At 47.2% G+C, this 22,099-nt stretch overlaps 1 protein-coding gene across 1 annotated transcript in view; it reads right to left on the bottom strand.

The window, feature by feature from the left end:
- RAD51AP1 (RAD51 associated protein 1) overlaps window positions 1-22,099 on the bottom strand; it is a 411,208-nt gene that overhangs the window by 196,534 nt on the left and 192,575 nt on the right. Inside the window, exon 5 of the mRNA XM_069628320.1 lies at window positions 3,026-3,112. Coding sequence (XP_069484421.1) covers window positions 3,026-3,112 — 87 coding nt within the window. The remainder of the gene's footprint in view (window positions 1-3,025; window positions 3,113-22,099) is intronic.

Below are 22,099 nucleotides of genomic sequence, written 5' to 3'. Positions count from 1 at the left end.
TATTTTTTCTATGTGCTGCTACTACCTTCATCATCTCTTTTGCGTCCGGTTTCAGTCTAAAGGTTATTCTTTTTTTTGGTTCTGTTGTGAGAAACCTGAGGGTTTTCTCACTCCTAGACCCCTTGTATCCTATGCACAGGTGGCCAGGGAAAGGCCATTGCTACCGGAGAAACGAGGGAGGATCACCTGGGTGGAGGATCCTTGGGAACTGGGAGTGGGGTGCCCTTGGACGAGACATGGTATCCCCCTTTCCCTAGTGACAACCAACCCCTCCACAAACTTTATGGGCTATTATAAGCAAGCTCCCCTCATTTCGCCACCATTCACACTTGACAGTACTGGGACGAAGACAAGGCAACTAAGAGCAGTGAAGACCATGCTCTTTTACCACTCTAGTACTGGGAAGAGGAAGATCTGCTAGGAGTAGTGAAGGTCAGTTAATGGGAGTTAGACAGAACTGAATAATCATTCACACCTGCAGCCTGTCAAGAGGCTGCAGGCGTATAAATGGGACCCAACCCAGTGGCAGAGAGAGTTGCCAGAAGAAGAAACAGGAGGCTGGTGCATGCAGCAGAGGACCGTTCAGCGTGGCGTGGGACTGAGGATTCCAGGGAGCAGACAAGGAAAGGTGAAAGGAGACAAGCTGGAAGGCTGTGCAGTTTCTTTCCATTTAAAGTGCTTGTTCACCTGTGGTGGAAGACCAACCGAGGAGTGTCTGAGGGGCAGAAACAGCAGCCCCAGTTCTGTAGGAAGAAGACTGCATGATCCGCACTGCAGCCTAAACATCCTAAGCGACCAGTGAGTTTCTAGGGCTTGAGAAACACGGTGCGCGTGTGTGAACTTAAGCATATTCTTGAAATATATTGTATCGGAGTAGTAACGTGTGGCAAGAAGCACGTTTTCGAAGGTCTCCGATCAGTGAAACAGCTCCATTAAAGCGGAACTAACATTTATACCGGGCAAGGATACAAGCACTTTGTGTCAGCGTGGTTGCGTGTGGCAAGGAACACGTTCCTGAAAATCTCTGAATACCGAACTATCCAATTAAAGCAGAACAAGCAGTTCTATTTGTTTACCATAAAAAAGGGAATATCTTGCATTGGAATGGTCGCCTGTGATAAGAAACACTTCTCGAAGGTCTCCCCTCAGTTAAGCATTTAAAGTGGAAACAACAATTATTGAACTACATAAAAAGGGCAACCGAACCCTTAGCCAGAGGTTTAATTATTGAACATCGAATTGAGTAAAGGCTTTGCTGTTAAACAGAACCAAAGCTTTGAAACCAAAAGGCGACAAGAACAGGTAGACACAGGACATTACAGCCAGATACACAGTGACATTTTCAATCTATGGGAAAACTACAAAAGGATCTAAACTGTGCACTTAAAACCAATATTAACCAAACTGGGGAAGATAAACACATTTGGTGTTTCTTTTGGAATGGTGCAACTTGGAACTTGGGGAAGGGAACCCCGAGTCCAAATAGGAAGTCTTTCATTTCAAGGTCATTTTGTGTGATTTGGAACTTGGGGAAAGAAACCCTGAGACATGAAGAGACTTCCTGTATTCTAATTCTAAATAAGGGGGTTTGGAGACATTACTTTATTGAACTGTTTTATACTTGGGGGAAGGAGCTGAAAAGAGGCTGCGAGCTGGAAGAAGCTCAAGACTGTGTGTTGAACATTGTTTTCCTTTGGTTTCCTACATCCCTACACATTGTATATTTATAGTTGTGAGGGCAAGCATAGGTTTTGGACACAGCCAGATTCCCAAGTTGAACACTTTGACTCAGACTCTCCTTTTAGGTAGGTAAATCCCACCTTTCTATAGGGCAAGCTAGGCCTTTTTCCATCCTGACATTTAAGTTAATAAAAAATGATTGTTTGAATTTGGAATCTGCTGTATGTGTCCTTCTTCATGATGCTGTCATACTGTGTTCTTTAGATTACCAACCATGGGGTACACACACAGAATCTGCAGAAACTCCGCAATATTTAAAAGATTTCAAGCTACATTGGTCAAACCTGTCACAAAAGGCAGTGTTATACTGGAAATACAATTATCATATGGTAAAATGTGTATAAGCAGTCATCAATGAACAGTAGAGTAAGACACTTTAGCAAATGCGCCACACAAGTCACACCACCACCCAGTAGCCATCCCTAGACGTTCACGTCAAGTTCAGAGCCACAGAGCAAGGCACTATGGCTATACCAATTAGCTGAAAAGCATACATTTTGCTCCGTATGAAACTATCGGAATAGTCTTACATTGCAGAGCTATTTTATACATAGATAGATCAAAGACCGACTAACAGCTATTAGGAATGCAACAACCACATACACTGTTCAGCCTCATTGGGTATTGTTAGCATTGAGTATCCCTGTAATAATAATAATGCAGAGAACATTTATCAGATTACAAAGCTGGGGGCACAGACGCTGCAAATCTTGACCTTGTGCATCCAGCCCTAAAATACTCCCCAACAAAAAATAGGGAACAAGACACGTAGCACCATGGGCTTCTGCTTTCACTCACGCAGCTATATGGATATGTTTGGACCAATATTGTACATAGTACCTACTGTTATAGCCTGATCGGAAGAAGTAAACATCTATCTTTTAATGTTTATGAATAACTAGGGACAAAGAAGAAATAATTACAAAAACATTTCAGTTTTCCAGTTTTATTACTATTCGCTTATAAAATACTCCCATTGGCAACTGAACTTACATTTGTGCACCCTAAAAAAATATTTTACTCCCAACTTTAAAAAATAGGGAGTAAAACACTTGTTGTGCACCTCTTAATGGGTCAAAAGAGTTTGGCCTGCCGCAAAAAGGCTAGTTATCAATTTTTTTAATTTGTTTGCCCTTAAATAAAAAATGATGTTGGATGCTCAGTGTACTGCAGTGAAAGCCTCAGGTAAGTGTGCAATTTCTCTGAAAAAGGAAGAGCTGAAGTACCTTTTCAGAGCAATAGAACAACTGAAAATTTAAGGTTGGCGGTTATAAAGTTAGCTTACCAAGAAGATTGCTGTCCACACTGCAGTTGGAGGGGAGGGGAACACAGTCCACACCATTGGTGTTGGTTTCTGTACACGTTTTTGCACCTGTACAAAGACAGCAGAATTACAAAAAAACACAATATTTTAAAATCCAAGTAGCCGTGACGATGCTCAATTTGTAAATGACGAAAATGTGAAATGGTCGAAAATACTTCTAGGAAGCTACCAACATCAAACGTCTGTTGACCAGTTTCACAACCGACAGCCCCTTTTCCACTGGCTTGTTGCCCAGTATGGGGTAAGAAGGGGTGCACAATGAAGGTGATGGGGGATTGGGGGCAAAGATGTGCTTGAAACGTGAAATTCAATGGTGTGTGCAGCATTCCAAAACAGTTTTCTGAAGACATTTTTTTAATACACTCCTAGCTCAACCTTCCCTCAAATGAATTAAGTCATAGAACATAGTGATGCTTCCTTTGAGCAATATGTGATAAACTAAGATTCACAAATAAAGGATCAGCTTACGTACATTCTACGATATGCCAAATCAATAGATTACATGCAATAATAGGTAAAGAAAATATCTGCTTCTTGTTGTGACCTACCAAAGAAGGTGTAATTTTTGTCAAATGCATTTCATGTCAGTTCATGCTGGGTCAATATTACAAAAGCTACATTGAGATCTATATATAGTTGTCAGTTTCAATAGTTAAAGCAATGTCCTTGCTCAAACACATGGAATACTTCCTGGTTAAAATTAAGTCCTAAGGGGCACTGTTGAGCAGCCGGCTCATGCAGACGTGTCTCAACTGCTCTGCCGGTGCTCCTGTAATCCTTCCGAAATAACCTTTCGGCGGCAGCGGAAAATAGATTACTGCACTATCATTTGAGAAGACTATTGATTGGGCTCATCTCCCCAGCAAAAACGGGAAAAAAAATAGCCCGGAAACCGTACTTTGGCTCCAGTGAATAGTTGAGGACGAGAGCGCCGTTTGCCATCTTGGCTCTGTGTACGAAACGGAGGGAGCTCTAATGTGGCAGCGACTATGGCAGTGATTGGTGGACGGAGGAGCAGGACTGACATCTGAGGGACAGCGGTGGTCTCCAGAAGGAGAGCTCCTGCTTGGCGTATACTCTCCAATACTCGGGGACGGAGCGGAAGCCCGAGTGAGGTGGGAGCAGGAGCTGCAGTGGTGCAAGGGGTCCGATGTTGTGCTGGAGATCCCATTGAGGGGGTGATCGGGGAGGCGGCACAGAACTGCCCGGCCCGCAGGCAGCGAGTGTGGAACCCCCTGGGGATAACCAGTGGTGGAAATGGAAAAAATGTGGTGGGGGATCCCACAAGTGCCGGGGTGGGGACGGGGCCTGCCGGGACTCAGCCGTGGCAGGCTCCGAAATTTCGATTTGAGACAGGGCCCTGTGGGGCCCACTAATCTCCCCTGCCAGCCCCACCCACTACACGAAAAGGATTTTTTTTCTGAAGCCTGAAACTCTTGCTCGTGTGCGAAAGCTTCAGGCTCCAGAACAAAATGCCTTTCAGCCATAAAGGTGGCGTCGCACCTGCGAGGTATCCCTTTAATCAACGTGGGCCGGCGCCACCATTATGGAGAAAACGTGAGGCCGCTGGAAGCAGAGGCCTTGCTTTCTAAATACTGAAGCTCCCACGGATTCCCCGGAGTTTCAGTCTTAAGGAACAGGGCCTCTGCATCCAGGTGCCTCACCTTTTCAGCCTTAATGGTGATGCTGCCCCTACCCAGCTGGCAAGGGGCGACGCCACCATTAAGGCTGAATAGGCGAGGCCCTGTCCCCTGCCAGGCAAGCCTATAGAAAATAAATGCAGAGATCAACACCCTCTCCCCAGAGGGGAGAGGGTGTTGATCACTACAAAAGGCTGCCTGGCAGGGGTGCCAGCAGGACCCCTGCGGTTGGGCCAGGCACCCTTGATGAGCCCTGGCTCATTTTGTTATGCCCAAAAAAAGAAAACGAAAATAAAAACGCCAGCGAGGGCAGCATTGCCTTTTACGCTGCTCTGGCACTGGTGTGTAAAGCACAATGCTCACTACATGTACAACTGACTCCTTTCAGTTGTACATGTAGTGAGCATTGTGAATTACACATCAGTGCCAAAGCCGCGGTAAACGGCAATGCTGCCGTCGCGGTCGCTTTTTTTTTTCTTTTTTCCAGCGTGGTTCATGGGCTTGGGTGGCTGACTCTGGACGGATCCCGAGATCCGGCTACACATCTGGTGCCTGATCTCGGATCCGCCGTGAGCCGGCCCAATGACCAGCACTGGGGATAACATTGCTGAGATCTGCATAGTCCTGTGTATTGCATCATAGGTTATATTTGCCTTGAAACGTAGGGAGCTACGGAGCTGGATTCTGCGGGACACACTGTCTTGCAGCACGATCGAGGGGCACTGGGGACTGAGCTGCCTTGTACTGTGAGCCCCATACCCCTGCCTCATGAAAACCAGTTGCTGATGGTGAAAGGCAGATGAAACACGCGGCGCTGGGCTGGTGCGACTGAGAAGTGCACTGGGGGAGCGCCAGAGAGCCGGACTGCAGTGGAGTGTGACCTGGTACTGCGGAGACATCTGTGTGGAAGGCAGGCACTAATGGCAATCAGTGGAAGGCTCAGAGTGCCCTGAAACTGCTGTGCTGCGGGATGCACGGCCCCCCACCACGAGGACCCTGAGACGGAATCCCCACTGGGCCATCCTAAACTGCAAAGGGTCCCTGGAAGGAGGTATGGGTAGCCCACAGTTTGACCATCTCCGAGCAGGAATGGAGAGCGACACATTGAGATCTTTTAAAACTGTACGCTGGTGACTCGCTCTGCTTGCCCCAACTGACTTGCCCCTACACTTGGGAAAGCCCCCCACCTTCTGACGCTTGTGAAAACACGGAGGCTGGTGCCGATTGCCTACAAGAGATGAAGGGAATCTGGAGGGTTAAAGACAGCGGCTGTACACTTGGGGGGCTATAAGATCACACGGATATGGCGAAAGAAAAGCCCCCGAAAGGGACGGTGCAGGATATAATGGACCGCTTCACAAGTGTCCGTACACCCTCTTCCGCAGCACAAGAGCAGGTGACTGCAGGTGGGGAAACACTAGAGAGGGGCACTCAATATCACTCACAGACATTATGGCCGCCATAGGTGATTCCAGGTCATCGGTTGAAACCAAAATTGATGGTTTGGCCTCAGAGGTCTCCTTCCTACAGCAAGATCTGCGCAATCCAACGTCACGGTTGGGAGATCCAGAGCAGCGCATATCGGACAGTGAGGATGCACTAAGAAGGATGGAGGATCGACTGGCGACAATGTCATAGAAACTTGTCACCCTGGAGAATCACGCAGGAAAATGAAGGCAGGTCCCGTTGCAATAACCTCTGCATACTTGGGCTTCCGGAGATGGAGGTGGGGCACTGTATGGAGCTATTTCTGGAGCAGTGGCTATCGGACCTCGTGGCACCTAAAAATCATTCTAACTTTGTTTCAATTGAGCGAGCACATAAGTGTCCCAAGGGGCCATCCTGTGCCTGGTATCCCCCCCCCCACCCCTGCGCACAGTGATAGGGAGCCTCCTAAACTACAGAGACCGAGACACACTTCTATTTATGGCAAGGGCGACGGGCCTGATCACTTACAATGGTAACCGAATTGGCCTTTTCCCAGACCACACAAGGGTGGTACAAAGATCGAGACAGTCCTTCGACTCGAAGAGGAAGCTAATGTCGCTCAACATCAAGTATGCACTCTTCTTTACGGTAAAGCTTAAAATCTACTACAATGCTACGGTGCATGTATTTCACAACCCCAAGGAAGCCTGGGACTGGATGGAGACATCCTCTCCGACCCGCGCTCAGGGACACCAATGAATCGCCCCATTCGGGGTGACCGCATGGAGACGTCCCAAATCTGGTTTGATGTGTAGAAATCACGCACTGGCGAAGCGGATGGCGAGGCCCCAGGGAATGGAGAAGTGGGCTGACTGCGGAGAGGTGAAGAATTGGGATTCCTCGGAGTGAAGCGATGGAAGGAGCCAAACTGGCATTCTGAGGTTCAAGACTGCAGCTGATAGGAATCCTTTACGAAGAAGCCCTTGTGGGGGGACTAGGAAGAGGTAGGCCGGCTCTTGCAGGCAATCCCAAACATGTTTTCAAACGATTTGGTAAATTAAGGTTTGAGCAGCAGGTACTTCTAGATGGGGGGGGGGGGGTGCAGGGTGTTCTACAGTTGGTGCCGGGGGGGGGGGGTGCTTTGGGTATGCTGGCTCGCACTACAGTTTGCAGGTTGGGTTTCACGAGTTGGGTTGAGCTAGTTTGCATGGTGGAAGTGTGTGGAGGGGGGATACTGGTCAGTACCAAAGCTTGCTGATTGGGGGTTAAGAGTTCGGTTGAACTGGTCTACCCGATGTTCGCTTGATGTGGAATCAGAACAGGTGCTTCTGGTTGGGGGTGTTCTTTCTTACAGTTCAGTTGGTCGATTAGCTCATCAGGGAGGCGGGGTGGACGGCATAGGCATACACTGCACCGACTGGCAGAGAGTGCGTAGGTCGGTTCGGGAGCCCTGGGAATAGGGAGAAGGACACTGGCCTACAGGGCACAGGAGACATCTCCGGGATCCAATGGCACATGATTGTGGGCAGGGGGTATCTCTGTTGACATGGAACGTCAATGGGCTAGGCTCCAGCATTAAACGGAGATTGATACTCCAGTTCCTCACCAGGCATTCACTGGACATTGCCCTCCTAACAAACACATTTGGTCGGCACAGAATGTAGGCTCTTCAAGAGGTACAATTATGGACTGGCCTATCACGCAGGTTTCTCGAGAGGGGCAAGGGGGACGATGGTTCTCATACACGGGTACCACCTCAACTGAGGGTAGTGAGGGTGGACCCAACAGGGCGATTTGTGGTGGTTACTGGGGAGATATGGGGCAATAGTTGGGGCATCGTCTCAGTATATGCACCCCCACTGCTCACGTTTGAACTCCTGAACGATCTCCAAACTGCAATAATTACTGTACAAGCAGACATGCGGGTGCTGGGGGGCTGGGGGGGGGGGGGGGTTAGGTGGGGACTTCAACAAAGACATGGGGTAGGGACAGATCACACACGGGCAACAGAAACCCCGACCTCCCGACCAAGCTACACTCCTTCGCGACAGCGCTGGGACTGGTGGACGCATGGAGGGCACTACAGAGGGCAGAATCTGGGTTCTCGTTCTTCTCCAATGCACACAAGTCTCTATCCAGGATAGATTACTTATTTGTCCCACAGTGCATGGCCCACAAGTTGTTGTTCGTTCTGGCCAGAGGCATCTCGGATCACTCCCCCCTACTCATGGTATTGATAGATGGGCGAAGGAAACCTAGCACAGGCTTGCACCTCAATGCATACTACTTGGGTATTCCGGAGGTGAAGGAGGGTCTATCCAGTAGGACGACGAAATATTTTGCTCTAAACACGGGCACAGTTGACAACCCAATCACACTATGGGAAGGCTAAAGGCGGTGCATCGAGGGGAGGCCCTCGCCCTTGTGTTGTTGCACCGTCGACAACATGCCCGGGCAATAGAGGAAGCAGAAGAGCTGGCGTTAAGGAAGGAGGATGAGTTCCTCGAGTCAGTGTCCCGGGCTTCACAGGAAGCTCTAGTTTTAGCGCAATAGGCCCTAAATAAGTGGCACTAGACAATGCAAGGGTAGCCCTTTGGACAGTATTTAGCCAAATACACAAAACTGGAGACAAGGCTGGGAAAACCCTGGCCTGGCTGGAAAGACAGGACAGGTGCAAGGGACAAGTACAGGCCATACAAGACGCCGGGGGAGAGATAACGGAAGACATTGCTGGGGCATTTGCAACCTTCTATGAAGACCTCTACTCGCCCCAGGCGCTAGCAATCGAGAAGGGCAGATCAAAATATCCTCGACACAATAACAATCCCCCGCTTCTTGGAACAGCAGACGCTGGATTTCGAGGCCGAAATCACAGTGGAGGTGGTGGCAGCAGCAGTTGGGTCCTGGGGGTCTTGCCAGACTGGAGTTGGGACAGTTCCAGTCTGGCAAGACCCCAGGACCCAGCGTTTTTTGGTGGAAACCTGGAAACGACTAGATGAAGCGGTGATAGGGCATATGCACCATATATTCACACAAAGCAGAAAGAACGGGCAACTCTCCGAGACCTCATGAAGGCATGTATTCTGGTGATCCCCAAACCTGGGAAACCACTAGACCTATGTGCCACCTACAGGCCAATATCGCTAATTAATGGGGAGACCATGATCCTGGCACGGGTCTTAGCTAACAGGCTACTAGGCGTGATAAACTCCCTCATACACCCAGACCAATGCAGATTCATGCCCTTCAGGTCCACTCAGATGAATCTGCATAGGGTGCATTTTGCAACTGAACAAGCCACAGCGATATCAGACCCACTAGTGCTCGTACCCGTGGATTTTGAGAAGGCATTTGATTCGATAGCGTGGGACGCCTTATGGGACATCATGGTCGTATGGGATTTGGGGATAGCTTTATGTCATGGGTCAGACTCCTGTATGATTCTCCGGAAGTAGTGGTGCAGGTGAATGGGGTGTTCTCCAGGGCTTTAGCATTGGGGCGGGGGACCAGGCAGGGCTGCCCAATCTCCCCCCTGCTCTTTACGCTTGCCATAGAGCCGCTGGAGATAAAACTTAGGGTGGCAGAGGAATGGTCAGGATTCACATGGCCGTGAGGGATGGTGTGGGGGTGGAGTGGGGGGGGGAGACTGGGTCCCGCTCTATGCAGACAATCTCCTTATCTATATAAGTTATCCTGTGACCTCCTGCCCTGTGGTGACATGTATCCTCACAGAATACCAGAGGTTCTGTGGACTTAGGGTGAACAAACAAAAGACAGCCCTCTTTCCTCTTGGGGGGGGTGGGGGGGGAGGGGGGGAGATGGGGCAATCCCCATACATGCCCATACTCTATTTCGGTCTCTGGCTTCGAATATTTAGACAACCAAATAGGCCCAGACCCGGGCGACTTCCTACGCCTCAACCTGCAACGGTGATAGATTCTCGGCCAATGTGATCCACTGGCAATCCCTCCCACAAACACTGATGGGTAAGGCGGCCCTCTTTAAGATGCGGACGCTCCCGAGATTCCTCTACATCCTCCACAACACCCCCCTTCTCATCCCCAATCTATTGATGGCATCCTCTGGGGACTACTCTGGGTGGGGAAACAACCCTGCATTGCTCTCAAAACCCTGCAGGGCTCAGTTTGGGAAAGGGGGAATTGGTCTGCCCTGTCTCTGCATCCATCACTGGGTGACACAATTGAGGGTGGTGAAAGACTGGCTTTATGGTGACCCACGGCTCCCACACATAAGGTGGGGGGGGGGGAGAGAAAAGGAGAATGGGACCAATTACACCCCTGCACGTATTATACAGAGACGGGAAAGGGACTGCGGAACTCCCGGAGATGACGCAACACATCCGTAAAACATGGGTAGAAGCTCATCACCACATAGGGTTGGGTGGGGTGTGAGACCAACACTTGACCAGCACCACTGGAACAATAGGCATGTCCTGAGGTCCTGAAAATGTGTCACTTTGTGAACTGGGAGGTACAAGGGATTTGCACCCTTGCGGACATAGTACAGGAGGGGCGTCTTCTGGCATTTGGGGCTCTGCAGGAGAAGTTTAAACTGCCCAATAAGGACTACTACAGACACCTGCCATTAATGCATGCCATTGGCTCTAAGCTCCCCGTGTTGGAGGTCGTCCCAAAATGCTCCCCCCTGGAGGCTAATATTCTCCCAGAACGAATTCCAACTAAGGTCACCTCCACACTATACCAGGTCCTCACGGCTTCCGGGCCCAGGAGTTGTCCCAGCCTAAAGAGAAATGGGAGAGAGAGGTGGGTGCACTGGAGTCTGAGGAGTGGGTGGAAGCACCAATGTTCCCACAGGATATCAGAATAGATTCCAGGCTTCGCTTAAACCAATACAAAATACTATATTGGGCATATTATTCCCGCGCAGCGATGGAAAGTTGGGGGTAGTGAACAGCGGGGTATGCCTGAGATGCAGGAGGGTAGAAGGTACCTTCTTCCACATGGTGTGGAGCTGTGACTTAATGCAAGACTTCTGGTGGAGGTGCAACCATAAAATAGCCGGGGTGTTGGGTCTTCAGTTCCACAGTACCCGAAACTGGTGATACTGGGAATCTGGGGGAGGTGGAATTCACCAGACATGAAAAGACATTTCTCGCTGTGGCACTGGGCTGGGGAAGAGACTTACAGCTGCAACATGGGGTTCTTCACAAAGATTAAGCCTCAGCCGCTGGGCCAATGAGGTGGACAGATATGCGTTCCTTGAAAAGCGAATATATAATGCCTGGGGTTACTCTGGGAAGTTCGAGAAGGTCTGGGGGAGATGGACGGGAACTGTGTGAGACGTGAATAATGTACTGCTGTAGTGGGTGGACATCACTCCACGCATCAAAGGAACTGTAGCCTGGCACCATCCTTTCCCCTGCTAACCCGGATATTTATGTATTCTATGCATTGTCTGATATTATTGATATGCTGTAACCAAGCTCTAGTGACCATTGTTGTTTATGTAGTTTTATTGAAAATAATAAAACATATTTATTTAAAAGAAGAAGAACTCCAAAGTGAAGTCCAGGAGCATACAGTATGATCTCTCAATTGATCCTCATTTGAAAAGTAATTCTGACTTCTCAAGACTGCGCCGAATAAGGATTAGCACAACAACTTAACTGATTAGCATAGTTTCATTTTTATTTTAAGGTGCCCTTAAGCGGACACGTGTTTCAGCTGAATGGGATGGGCAACAGAGAACATTTTGCAATATTTAGATAATATGCTCAGACCAAGAGCCAGCAAGGTCAAATCATACCCAAGAGATACAACAAGTGTAATCTACATTCTCAGAAAGGTCAAATGGCAAAAAACATCAATTAGCCACGTTAGACGTCAAGGCCCTGTATACGTCGATCAAATATGAATGGGCAATCACTACAATGGACTATGCTTTTAAGGAAGACTCGGTATCATACTAACAGCAAACACAAATGATCAAGGAGATGCTACAATTAACTCTAGACCACAACATCTTTACATTCAACGACTGCATATACCAACAGACTAAGGGAGTGGCCATGGGCACTAGATACGCCCCAGCCCTGTCCAACCTATTTATGGGTATGTTTGAGGACCACGTTGTGTATAAGGACCCAGACTACAAGAACAAGGTCAAACTTTGGACGCGGTACATTGACGATGTCCTTCTCATTTGGGAAGGAACGACAGAGGTTTCTACGGATTCATGAATCGATTAAATGCAAACGGATTTGGAATTGAATTCACAGGCCTATGCAGCAAGACACACATTCATTTTTTAGATCTTACTATTCATGCAGAAGGTGATAGTTTGGAAACATGGACCATCAGAAAGGAAACGGAAGTGAACTCCACATTACATGCCAAAAGCTGCCATTTCAAACCTACCGTAAATAACATCCCAATTGGGGAGTACACGCGAGCCAGATGTAAGTGCCAGAAAGATGACAAATTTGAGGAAGAATGCAGCCTCTTGAGGGCCAGATTTAGACAACGAGGATACAACAAAACTAACAGATAGAGCCTACAATGTCACAAAGGTCAAGAAGCAATCAGACACCCTCCTGAAAAGAAAGGAGGTGGAATCCGAAATAATGCAAGTGAGATTCATCACTAAATACAGCCAGAATAATCATGTCCTGCGCAAAGTTTTGCAAAAACATTGGTACCTTCCTAAACTGGACAAACATATCAAGAACTACATAGACATAAAACCTACAATGATATTCAAACGAGCTGACACTTTGAGAAAGATTGTGAGTCCGTTGTTACTGCCCGATAGGAAAGGCAAAAGAAACGAGACTTGGTTGGAAAGTGATCACATTGTATTTAGAAAATGCGAAACATGCACTATGTGCAAATATGCGCATGTGCAAACAAAGGAATTTCGTGACACGAATGGACTAATTGTTAGGATCAAGCATGAAATAAATTGTAGAACCAAATTTGTGGTATACGGGATCATTTGCATATGCCACAAAATATTGGTAGTACCAAGAGAGCTCTGCACAAGGATTCGTGAGCACATGGCAACAATTGGGAGCCAGGACCAAAGGTTCCCTTTAGCTCACCATTGGCAGACATCACAAGATGGAAGAAAAAACGGCAATGAGATTCATCAGATTGCAACAAATTCCTCAAGCTAGAAGAACAAGTTCCTTACCAACTGTAACGTTGTTTCGATTGGATGTTCCTCCCACGTATTCCTCATCTGAGATATATCCTTACCTTCAGCTTTGCTGCTTCGGAAATTTTTTCTCTCCCCACCAGCGGGCGCTCCACTCGAGGCTGCGGCGTCGATGTCCCTCGGCGGCCTCCGTCGAGTGTCAATGTCATCCGCTGTATAAATGCGAGCGCGGCCGTTGGCCTCAGTTTTGTTTTTTCGTATATTTTAGCCACTGGATTGTAGTTAATGGCGTGCCTCTTTTCACCCAATCCTTAAAAGAATTTAGAGTGTAAACCACGTAAACTGTACAGTGGGGTAGGCTGGAAGGGTCGATGAGGAATACGTGGGAAGAACATCCAATCGAAAGAACGTACAGATGGTAAGTAACTTGTTCTTCGAATGGATTGTGTCCTCCCATGTATTCCTCATTTTAGATAGACTCCCAAAGCAGTTTTTTATTGGAGGTGGGAGTACAGAAATTTTAGTCATGTACAGAATGAAGTAGTGATTTAGCGAACAGACCTTGTAAAGAAGTCGACTCTGGAGCATAATGTTTTATAAAAAGTATGCATGGATGACCATGTGGCTGCTGCGCAAATATCTTGCACAGGGCCACCCCTTTGAAGTGCTGTTGAAGTTGCCATGCCCCTGGTTGAATGAGCCCTCTGTTACGCTCACCAGATATCCCCGGGGGCGTCTGGAAGGCTCTGAGATCTGGAACCCTGGATGTGTAGTTGCCCAGTGCTGAATAATGAACCCGCAATTATAGAAGGGAGGATTTGTGATAACTGTCTCTAATGGGTGAATATCCCACCTCCCTCTGACCGATTCCCTTCCCACGGGGTTATTTTCTCCCCTTAGTTATTTGTAGGGGGAGCTATCCGTCCTGCGTTTCTTGTGCAGGGGCGCTTGACGTTTGTTGGCGAGCTGCCCGAGTTGCTTCACTGGTGCAGTACGCCTTCCTTGGGCCCAGGCCTGCTGTGACCCAGAATCTGCGGGTAGGTTTGTTAATTGTAAGTCTTTGTTCCGTTTATGGTGGGAATTCGTTAATGTCTTTATCTCCTTCTTTTCAGGTGCGAAGGTCTTGATGCTGGCGTGCCGGATGGAGAGGCACGTTTCCAGGTAAGAGAAAGCGCAAAGCGCCTTTATTGTCTTTTAAAGCTAACCTGTGTTTTCTTCTTCTCCTCACAGGCCGCTGTGGTGCTGCGAGTGGATGAGAGCGCGATGAAAAACAGGCCCCCGGAATCCGTTAAGTACAGCGCTGTGCGGTTGTTTAATATTGAAAGCGAACCTGAATATGTCTCTTTTCCTTTGCAGCAGTTGTGCTCCAGATGGAAGCGTGGCGTAGCGCGATGGAATTCAGATAAGGCTGATAGAATTCGATGTTTTGGAAGCGCAGGTTCTAATATTGTTTTTCCCTTTCTCTTTATTGCAGGTCGCAATGTTCGAACAGTAGCTGTGGTAACGGTTCGCCGGAGTCATTAAGCTAGTACTCACAGGTGAGTGATGTTTCTTCTTCTCTCAGTTTCCAGAGATTGCAGCCCAGTTGAGATGCTGAGTGCTGGATGTTTTCTCAGGTAAGACAGAATAATCTTGTTCTTGCATGATTACAGCAAGATGCTGAATACCAGGAGCTGGACACGGTGAGCGTCACGCTGCTGGTTGCAGAATAAAACAAAGCGTGTACTGCAGTCAAGGTGTGGTTTATATAGCCCAGGTAAAGTAGTACCATGGAAAGTAGTTCCAGGCCTGCCACACCCAAAACACTAGACCACATGGCTTGGGTCTTAGAACTAGACTGTGTGGGTGCTTCCATGTTGGATTTAAAGGCCCATGTACATAAATGGGACCTAGTTTGAACAGCCCTTCCTTCCTACATATGAGCCTGGTGACAAAGGCGCCAGGACTGGCTCCAGGAGCCCTTTTGCAGTGGTTTTAAGGCCCTCAGGGTTCTGGTGGGAGCCTGCTTGTGGCACAACTTGTGCCCCCTCACAATGGTCATGACACCCTCAGCCCATCTGGAGGATCTTTCCCAGCCAATCTATAACATTCAGTTATAGCCAAAATGATCCATCTAGATAATGTTTGCTTGGTCACGGCTAGTCCAAATTTGCAGCCAGTGTTTCCCACAAAAAGTTGGTCACACTGACGTAGTTTTGCCAATCTTGAAATTTAGAAGCTAAGAGCTCTTCTAGGATCTAATCTATGTAGCTGTTCCTCTTCCTTACTTGCGTGAGGAGGAGGGGGGTAGAATGTAGGCAGTGTTATTTTTTGTGACAGGTGAAAATCTGAGACGATCTTTTTCACGAAAGGGGGTTTTACTCTAAGGACCACTTTATCTTTATAAAAGATGGCGTGAGGAGGCCCGCTAGAAAGTGCCTGCAACTCACTTACCCTGCGGGCTGATGTAATTGCCACAAGAAGTATTGTTTTAAAAGTAAGGAGCCTTAACGGACAAGAATGCAAAGGCTCAAATGGAATGCATGTGAGGAACTCTAGTACCAAGTTTAAGTCCCACACAGGAATTTGAAAAGGTATTGGAGGAAACACGTTATTTAGACCTTTTAAGAATTGAGTTATTAAAAAGGTATCTTCTGAGGAGCGCTTAAAAATGGATAGCGCTGCTAAGTAACCTTTTATCGTGCCGACCTGGAGCCCCAGATGAGCCAAGTGTAATAGAAAAGATAATATTGTGGGAATATTACACTGAAACGGGTCCACATTCTTATCGCTGCACGAGTTACTGAGCTTGTTCCAATGACACCGATACAGAGGTTCTGTTGCTGGCCTTCGAGCCGAAAGCAAAATCTCCATGACGTCATCCGGAAGGTCCCAATCCTTATCTCAACCTCTCAGAAGCCATGCGTGAAGGTTGAATGTGTTGACCTCTGGATGGAGAACATGACCTTCCTCTTGCGAGAGAAGATCCTCTCTTCTTGGAAGGCGTATTGGACATGTCGAGAAGGTCCAGGTACCACGTTCTCCTGGCCCATTCCAGGTCAATTAGGATCATGGTTTTCCTGAACTTTCCCAACCTCCTGATTACCTGAGGGATCACTAGGACTGGAGGAAACGCATACAGAAATGGAAATTCCCATTTCACTACGAACGCGTCCCCTAGAGCTCCTCTCGGGGGAAATTCGCTTGAGCAGTACAGTTCACATTTCCTGTTGACACTGGTCGCGAACATATCCACTTGCAGGGTTCCCCAAAGGGCGAAGATCTCTTGAAGGACTTCCTGAGGTATTTCCCACTCGTGGGAAACTGTGCTCCGCCTGCTCAGAGCGGCCGCCGCTATGTTTTGCTCTCCGGCTAGATGATCTGCCGACAGAGAGATCCCTTCTTGTATTGCCCAGAACCAGAACTGCATTACTTCTCTGCACAGTGGTAGTGACCCTACTCCTCCCTTGTTGAGGTGGTACATGGCCATTGTGTTTTCCGTCATTATCAGTACATTCTTTCCCCGTACAGAGGGCAGGAAGGCCTTCAGCGCTAGTCTGATTGCCTTCAGCTCCAATAGGTTGATGTGTAGTTTGGACTCCGATGGAGACCAACGACCGCCGATTGTCAACTCGTTGGTGTGAGCTCCCCACCCCGTGAGTGAGGCGTCCATCACTACTGTTATCTCCGGCCATGGTTGCCATGGTTGCCAAAAAGATTCTCCCTTGAGGATATGTTCCCTGCAAGCCCACCATTGTAGATCCTGTGCTACTGTGGAACTTGCAACAGATCTGACATTTCTCCTGAAAATTAGGACCATTGAGTCCTGAGGGCCCATTGAAGGGATCTTATCCTCAATCTGGCTTCTGGCACCAGAAAAACGCAGGATGCCATAAGGCCGAGCAACCTGAGAAAAAGAAGGCCGGTAGATATTGGGCATTCTAGAATTGTATTACTATTTGCAGAATGTGGTGAGCTCTCTCTTCGGGAGGCGGGGCTTTGCTCGAACAAGTATCCAGGACTGCTCCAATAAACTGGAGTTTCTGAGATGGTATCATGTTTGACTTTTTTAAATTCAGAGAAAACCCTAGTTTGTGAAGGAAGTGGCACGTCTTGGACAGATGTTCCTGGGCTTCTTCTGGAGAATGTGCCCTGATCATCCAATCGTCCAGGTAGGGGTAGACGTGAATCCCCCCTCTCCTGAGACTCGCTGCCACCACCGCCATCAACTTGGTGAAAACTCTCGGGGCGGAGGCAGAACTTGAAACTGATAGTGAAAATTGCCAATCGCGAACCTCAGGTACTCTGTGCTTGAGATGGATTGGCACATGAACGTAAGCATCCTGAAGGTCCAATGATACCAACCAGTCTTGGAGTTGGAGAGCCTGAAGGATCTGAGAAAGTGTGACCATCTTGAGTCCTCTGTCCTTCTTTGGTATGAGGAAATAGGGGGAATACCAACCCTTGTTCCTCTGCGCTACAGGTACATGTTCTATTGCACCTTTCTGTACCAGGGTTAGGACTTCCTGCAACAGGAGCATATCTGGATTTTTGACAGATTTGTATCCCGGTGGGTGATTGTTGGTTTCTTTTGAAAAGGAACGCAGTAACCTTGGAATACTGTTTCCAGTGCCCAAGCATCTGAAGTAATGCCCCGCCATTCTTCCAGATGTTGTGAGATCCTGCCTCCCAATGGGGTTTTGTGGGTCAAAACCTCAGAGTGGTTTTGCGGCAGCTGCAGCAACGGCTGAAGGGACAGATGCCGCTGCTGGGGCAGATGTAGCACCTTTTCCTCACCCCCAAGGAAATTTCATTTGCCCTCTCTGACTGGCCTGTCCCCTTCCTTTCCCAAATGAGGAATAAAATCGAAAGGGACGACCCCTCCAAGAAGATGAGCCTGTGTAGGGGCGTTGTTGAGGTTTTCGCATAGCGGCACGGGGTGATTTTGCCACCGCTTTGGAGGTCTGCAGCTTCTCCAAACTTTCATCCGCCTTGCTGCCAACCAACCTCGAGCCGACAAATGGCATATTAAGAAGCCTGGATTGCACATCCAGTGCAAAACCTGACTTTCTTAGCCACACAAATCTGCGTAGCAATGTGCTCGGTGCCATGAACCTACTGATACTGTCAGCTGTGTCCAAACCTGATTGAAGGCATTTCCCTGAAGCCTCCTTTCCATCCCTTACTATGGATAGGAACCCCTCATGTTCCTCACCTTACCGGATGTGTCCAGCTGCTGCTGACATGCAGTCCCACAGGGTATATGTAAATCTTGCAAGGTACATTTGTGGATTTTAAAGCCATGCTCCCTGACAAAGATCTTTCTGAACCATGCATCAACCTTTTTATCATCCCCATCAGGTGGAATTGTAAGGTACGCAGCATTTCTAGTAGAGGTAGCTGCTTGAACTACGAGACTTTCAGGAGATGGGTGTTTACTTAAGTATTCGGGATATGAGGGACAGGTTCTATATTTTGACACATACTTCTTATTTACTGCGGGAATAGTTTCTGGGTTTCCCCATGCAGTGTTAACTTTACTTTGTAAGGCTACATGAAAAGGAAGTATGGGGTCTTGCTGAAGTCCTCCTGAAAGGATGTCAGTCTTATCATCCTGATAGACAGGTGAATTTCTATTCCATCCCATGAATTCAGTTACCCTGTTCATCAATTTTCTATAACCTGAATCTGCATGTTCAGCTGGGTCAGGCTTTTCAAATTCATATTCTGGAGATGTATCCAGACCACTTGCTTAATGCAAGCACTCATACAAGTCTTGCATTTGAGATTGAGGGTCAATTAACTCCTCAGGGACTTGCGTTGCACCAAATTTAACACCAGCGGGTGAAACCTCTTCTGCCGATGAATATCCTTCATACATGGAGGACATGGTTCTAAAAAAAAGTCATGTCTGCTTTCTGGATGAAACACCTTTTCAGGTGGCATATATTTTAACACTGGGGTGGATTTAGCCATTGGAATGGACGAAGACGTCGACAAAAGTGTCGATGGCGTTGATGTTGTAGGCATTACCTTCGATATTGTCAAGGTAGTTTTTCGACACCCTCGAAGGAATCGTCGATCCCATCGAAGGGGTTGTCGAGACCGTCGAAGGAGCCTTCGATACTGTCGACTGTGCACTCGACATAATCAGGTTGGGTCATCAACACCTTGTGCTCGACCGCCTTTGATAGAGGTTTCGAGGACGTTTTAGACGAGGATTTTGATGACGTATGAGAGTCTGACGCCATTTTCTTGAGTTCTGCCTCCGATTTATGCACCGCTAGGCTTTTTCTATGAGGTGTCTGGGAGGATTCCCTGGACGACACCCTCAACGGTTTTTTGTGGATTTTCTTGTCTCAAATCTTCCCCTGTCACTTTTTTTGTGAGCAGGGACATGGTCTTCTTTAGACTTTTTGAGGGGGTCTGGGCCGCATTCTCAAATTTTTTTAACATAGGTGCCCTGAAAGCTTCCCACTTTCTTGGCGAGTCATGGCTCGACGGATATGTTATACCTTCCTCAGACAATGCCGAGGAAGAGCAAGAGGGAGACCGGTGTCGTCTTTTCTTTGGCTTTTTAGAGGAAGAAGAAGAGGACTTCCTGGATCTGCTCCTCGACCTAGATTTTTTATGACGTTTTGTTGAAGACTCAGCCGAGTCTTTTCTCCCTCTCGAAGAAAACTTTGAGGATTCCTCCCCCCACCGCCAGTTTACCTCTTCGTTCTTTTAAGGCCTTATGGGTCATCGACTGACTCATCTATACGGTGGTTTGAACCGAGGCACCAAAGGCAATTCCGATGGGGATCAGTTGGCAACATCTTTCTCCCACATTTCTGGCCTTTCCTGAATCCAGTCTTCGGTGTGGAAGGATTAGATGAAGACGACATTCGTACGAACTGAAGCGCCGTTTTATCGATCCGAAGCGAAGCTAACGGAAAAACGGAACTGTGGCCAACGGGCGCGCTCGAGGCATTTATACAGCGGATGACGTTGATGCTCGACAGAGGCCGCCGAGGGACATCGACGCCGCAGCCTCGAGTGGAGCGCCCTCTGGCGGAGAGAGAAAAAATGTCCAAAGCAGCAAAGCTGAAGGTAAGGATATATCTAAGATGAGGAATACGTGGGAGGACACAATCAATTCGAAGAGGGGGCGACAGACTTTTGAGATTATGACAAGCTGAAGCAAGAACAATTGTTTTTTTTTAACACTAGTGACAGGGTTAAACAATGAGATTATCTCTTTTCTTTGAAAACATCAGTTACATATAATATTACAGAACAGGAGCAAAACGTAGAATGTAACAATTGTGATAATGCCCCTGTACAAGACGTTTAACTCAATTGTATGTCTTACAATGTCCTTGCCATCCCTGTGTTAAATCTGCTTATTTTTCAGTTACTCTGCATATCTAATGCATACGCACAAATCAGACCATTAAACTCTATGTAAATATTTATCAAATTTCTTATCAACCGGCTTTTACATAAGCCCGATCTACAGATTCACCAATGTTTTCACGTAGAAACTATAGAAGATAAGGGGGGTTATAAGACTTCTTCGATTACAACCCTCACTTAAAACAAGGGCGATTTGAATTCAAATTATTGAAATCATACACGGATTCATTGCTTTTTTCATTTTTTTTTCTAAATAATATATATTGGACCGTTTCACAATCAAATCCATATTTAGGTTGATATGATCCAAGCGCACTTGTATGTATTGACACTCTGCTACAAGATGGCGGCCTTGACCAACTGACCGAGCCCAAAAGAAAAAGGACTACTGATTACACAACGTGTTGCTTTAACCAAAGTATGCAATTGTAGCTATGGCGCCAGGCTCCCGAACAGAACGAGCCAACGCTCATCAGAGCATGCATGAGAAGCACGGTAAACTGCTTTTCCGAATCATCGGTCACCAAATCCTATTTCGTAATGACATCAGTATAACACAGCGTGAGCAAGCCCTGTAACGAAGACACGGATAGGTACTTTATCGAGGGAGTGGCCTTAAATCAGCCGCGGCTCTAAAGGCCACACTGCAGCATTGAAAGGGAGACACACACGGGCATGTTTGCAGCCTGAAACTATCTCTAAGAGCGGACACTGCACATTACAATATCTGACCTATGTGCATTGTACACAATATTGTACTGTAAGAACAAGGAGTTTTTTTCCACTTAACCGCCCAATGTAACTTTTCAATCGCATTAATGGGCAGCTTAATATTATTATTTTCAGGAATTGAGGGATCTTACCCAAGACATTTTTTTTACTACAAAACCTTGGTAAGCGCATTCCCTACATTTCACCTGGCAATTGTCTCTATGTTTCACAAATGACCTTTTTTTTCTTTTGAACGCAAATATTAACCAACTTCTCAATGCACGGTTTTTCTCCTCTTTCTCACCCTATACTCCTCCCCTTACCAATCCCACATTTTCTGTCTTTTTCATATGGTTGAACCATGGTTATTTTAAACTGCACATAACAAACCGTATTGTTTGTTATTATGTCATGATTCATAATTTATGCTCATTATGTTTTACTGTCATGTTATGGATACATAAAATATGTTCATGTACATCAAATGAACTCAATTGCAAAAACTGAAAAACCATAGACTATGCCCGGTTTTGAAAAAGGCTGCAAACATGTGTCAGCTTAAGGGCACCTTAAAATAAAAATGAAACTATGCTAATCAGTTAAGTTGTTGTGCTAATCCTTATTCGGCGCAGTCTAGAGAAGTCAGAATTGCACAGCAATTATTAGCGGTTTCTGGCTATATCCGCTTTTCTAAAAAGACGTGACGAATCACTAACATACAACGAAAGACAGCAATTAATAA

The sequence above is a fragment of the Ambystoma mexicanum genome, chromosome 12 (genome assembly GCF_040938575.1).
Source record: "Ambystoma mexicanum isolate Mex_15411 chromosome 12, UKY_AmexF1_1, whole genome shotgun sequence".
Taxonomy (NCBI): Eukaryota; Metazoa; Chordata; class Amphibia; order Caudata; family Ambystomatidae; genus Ambystoma; species Ambystoma mexicanum.
The sequence above is the reverse complement of the archived record's forward strand: the minus strand, read 5'-3'. Positions and strand labels throughout refer to the sequence as shown.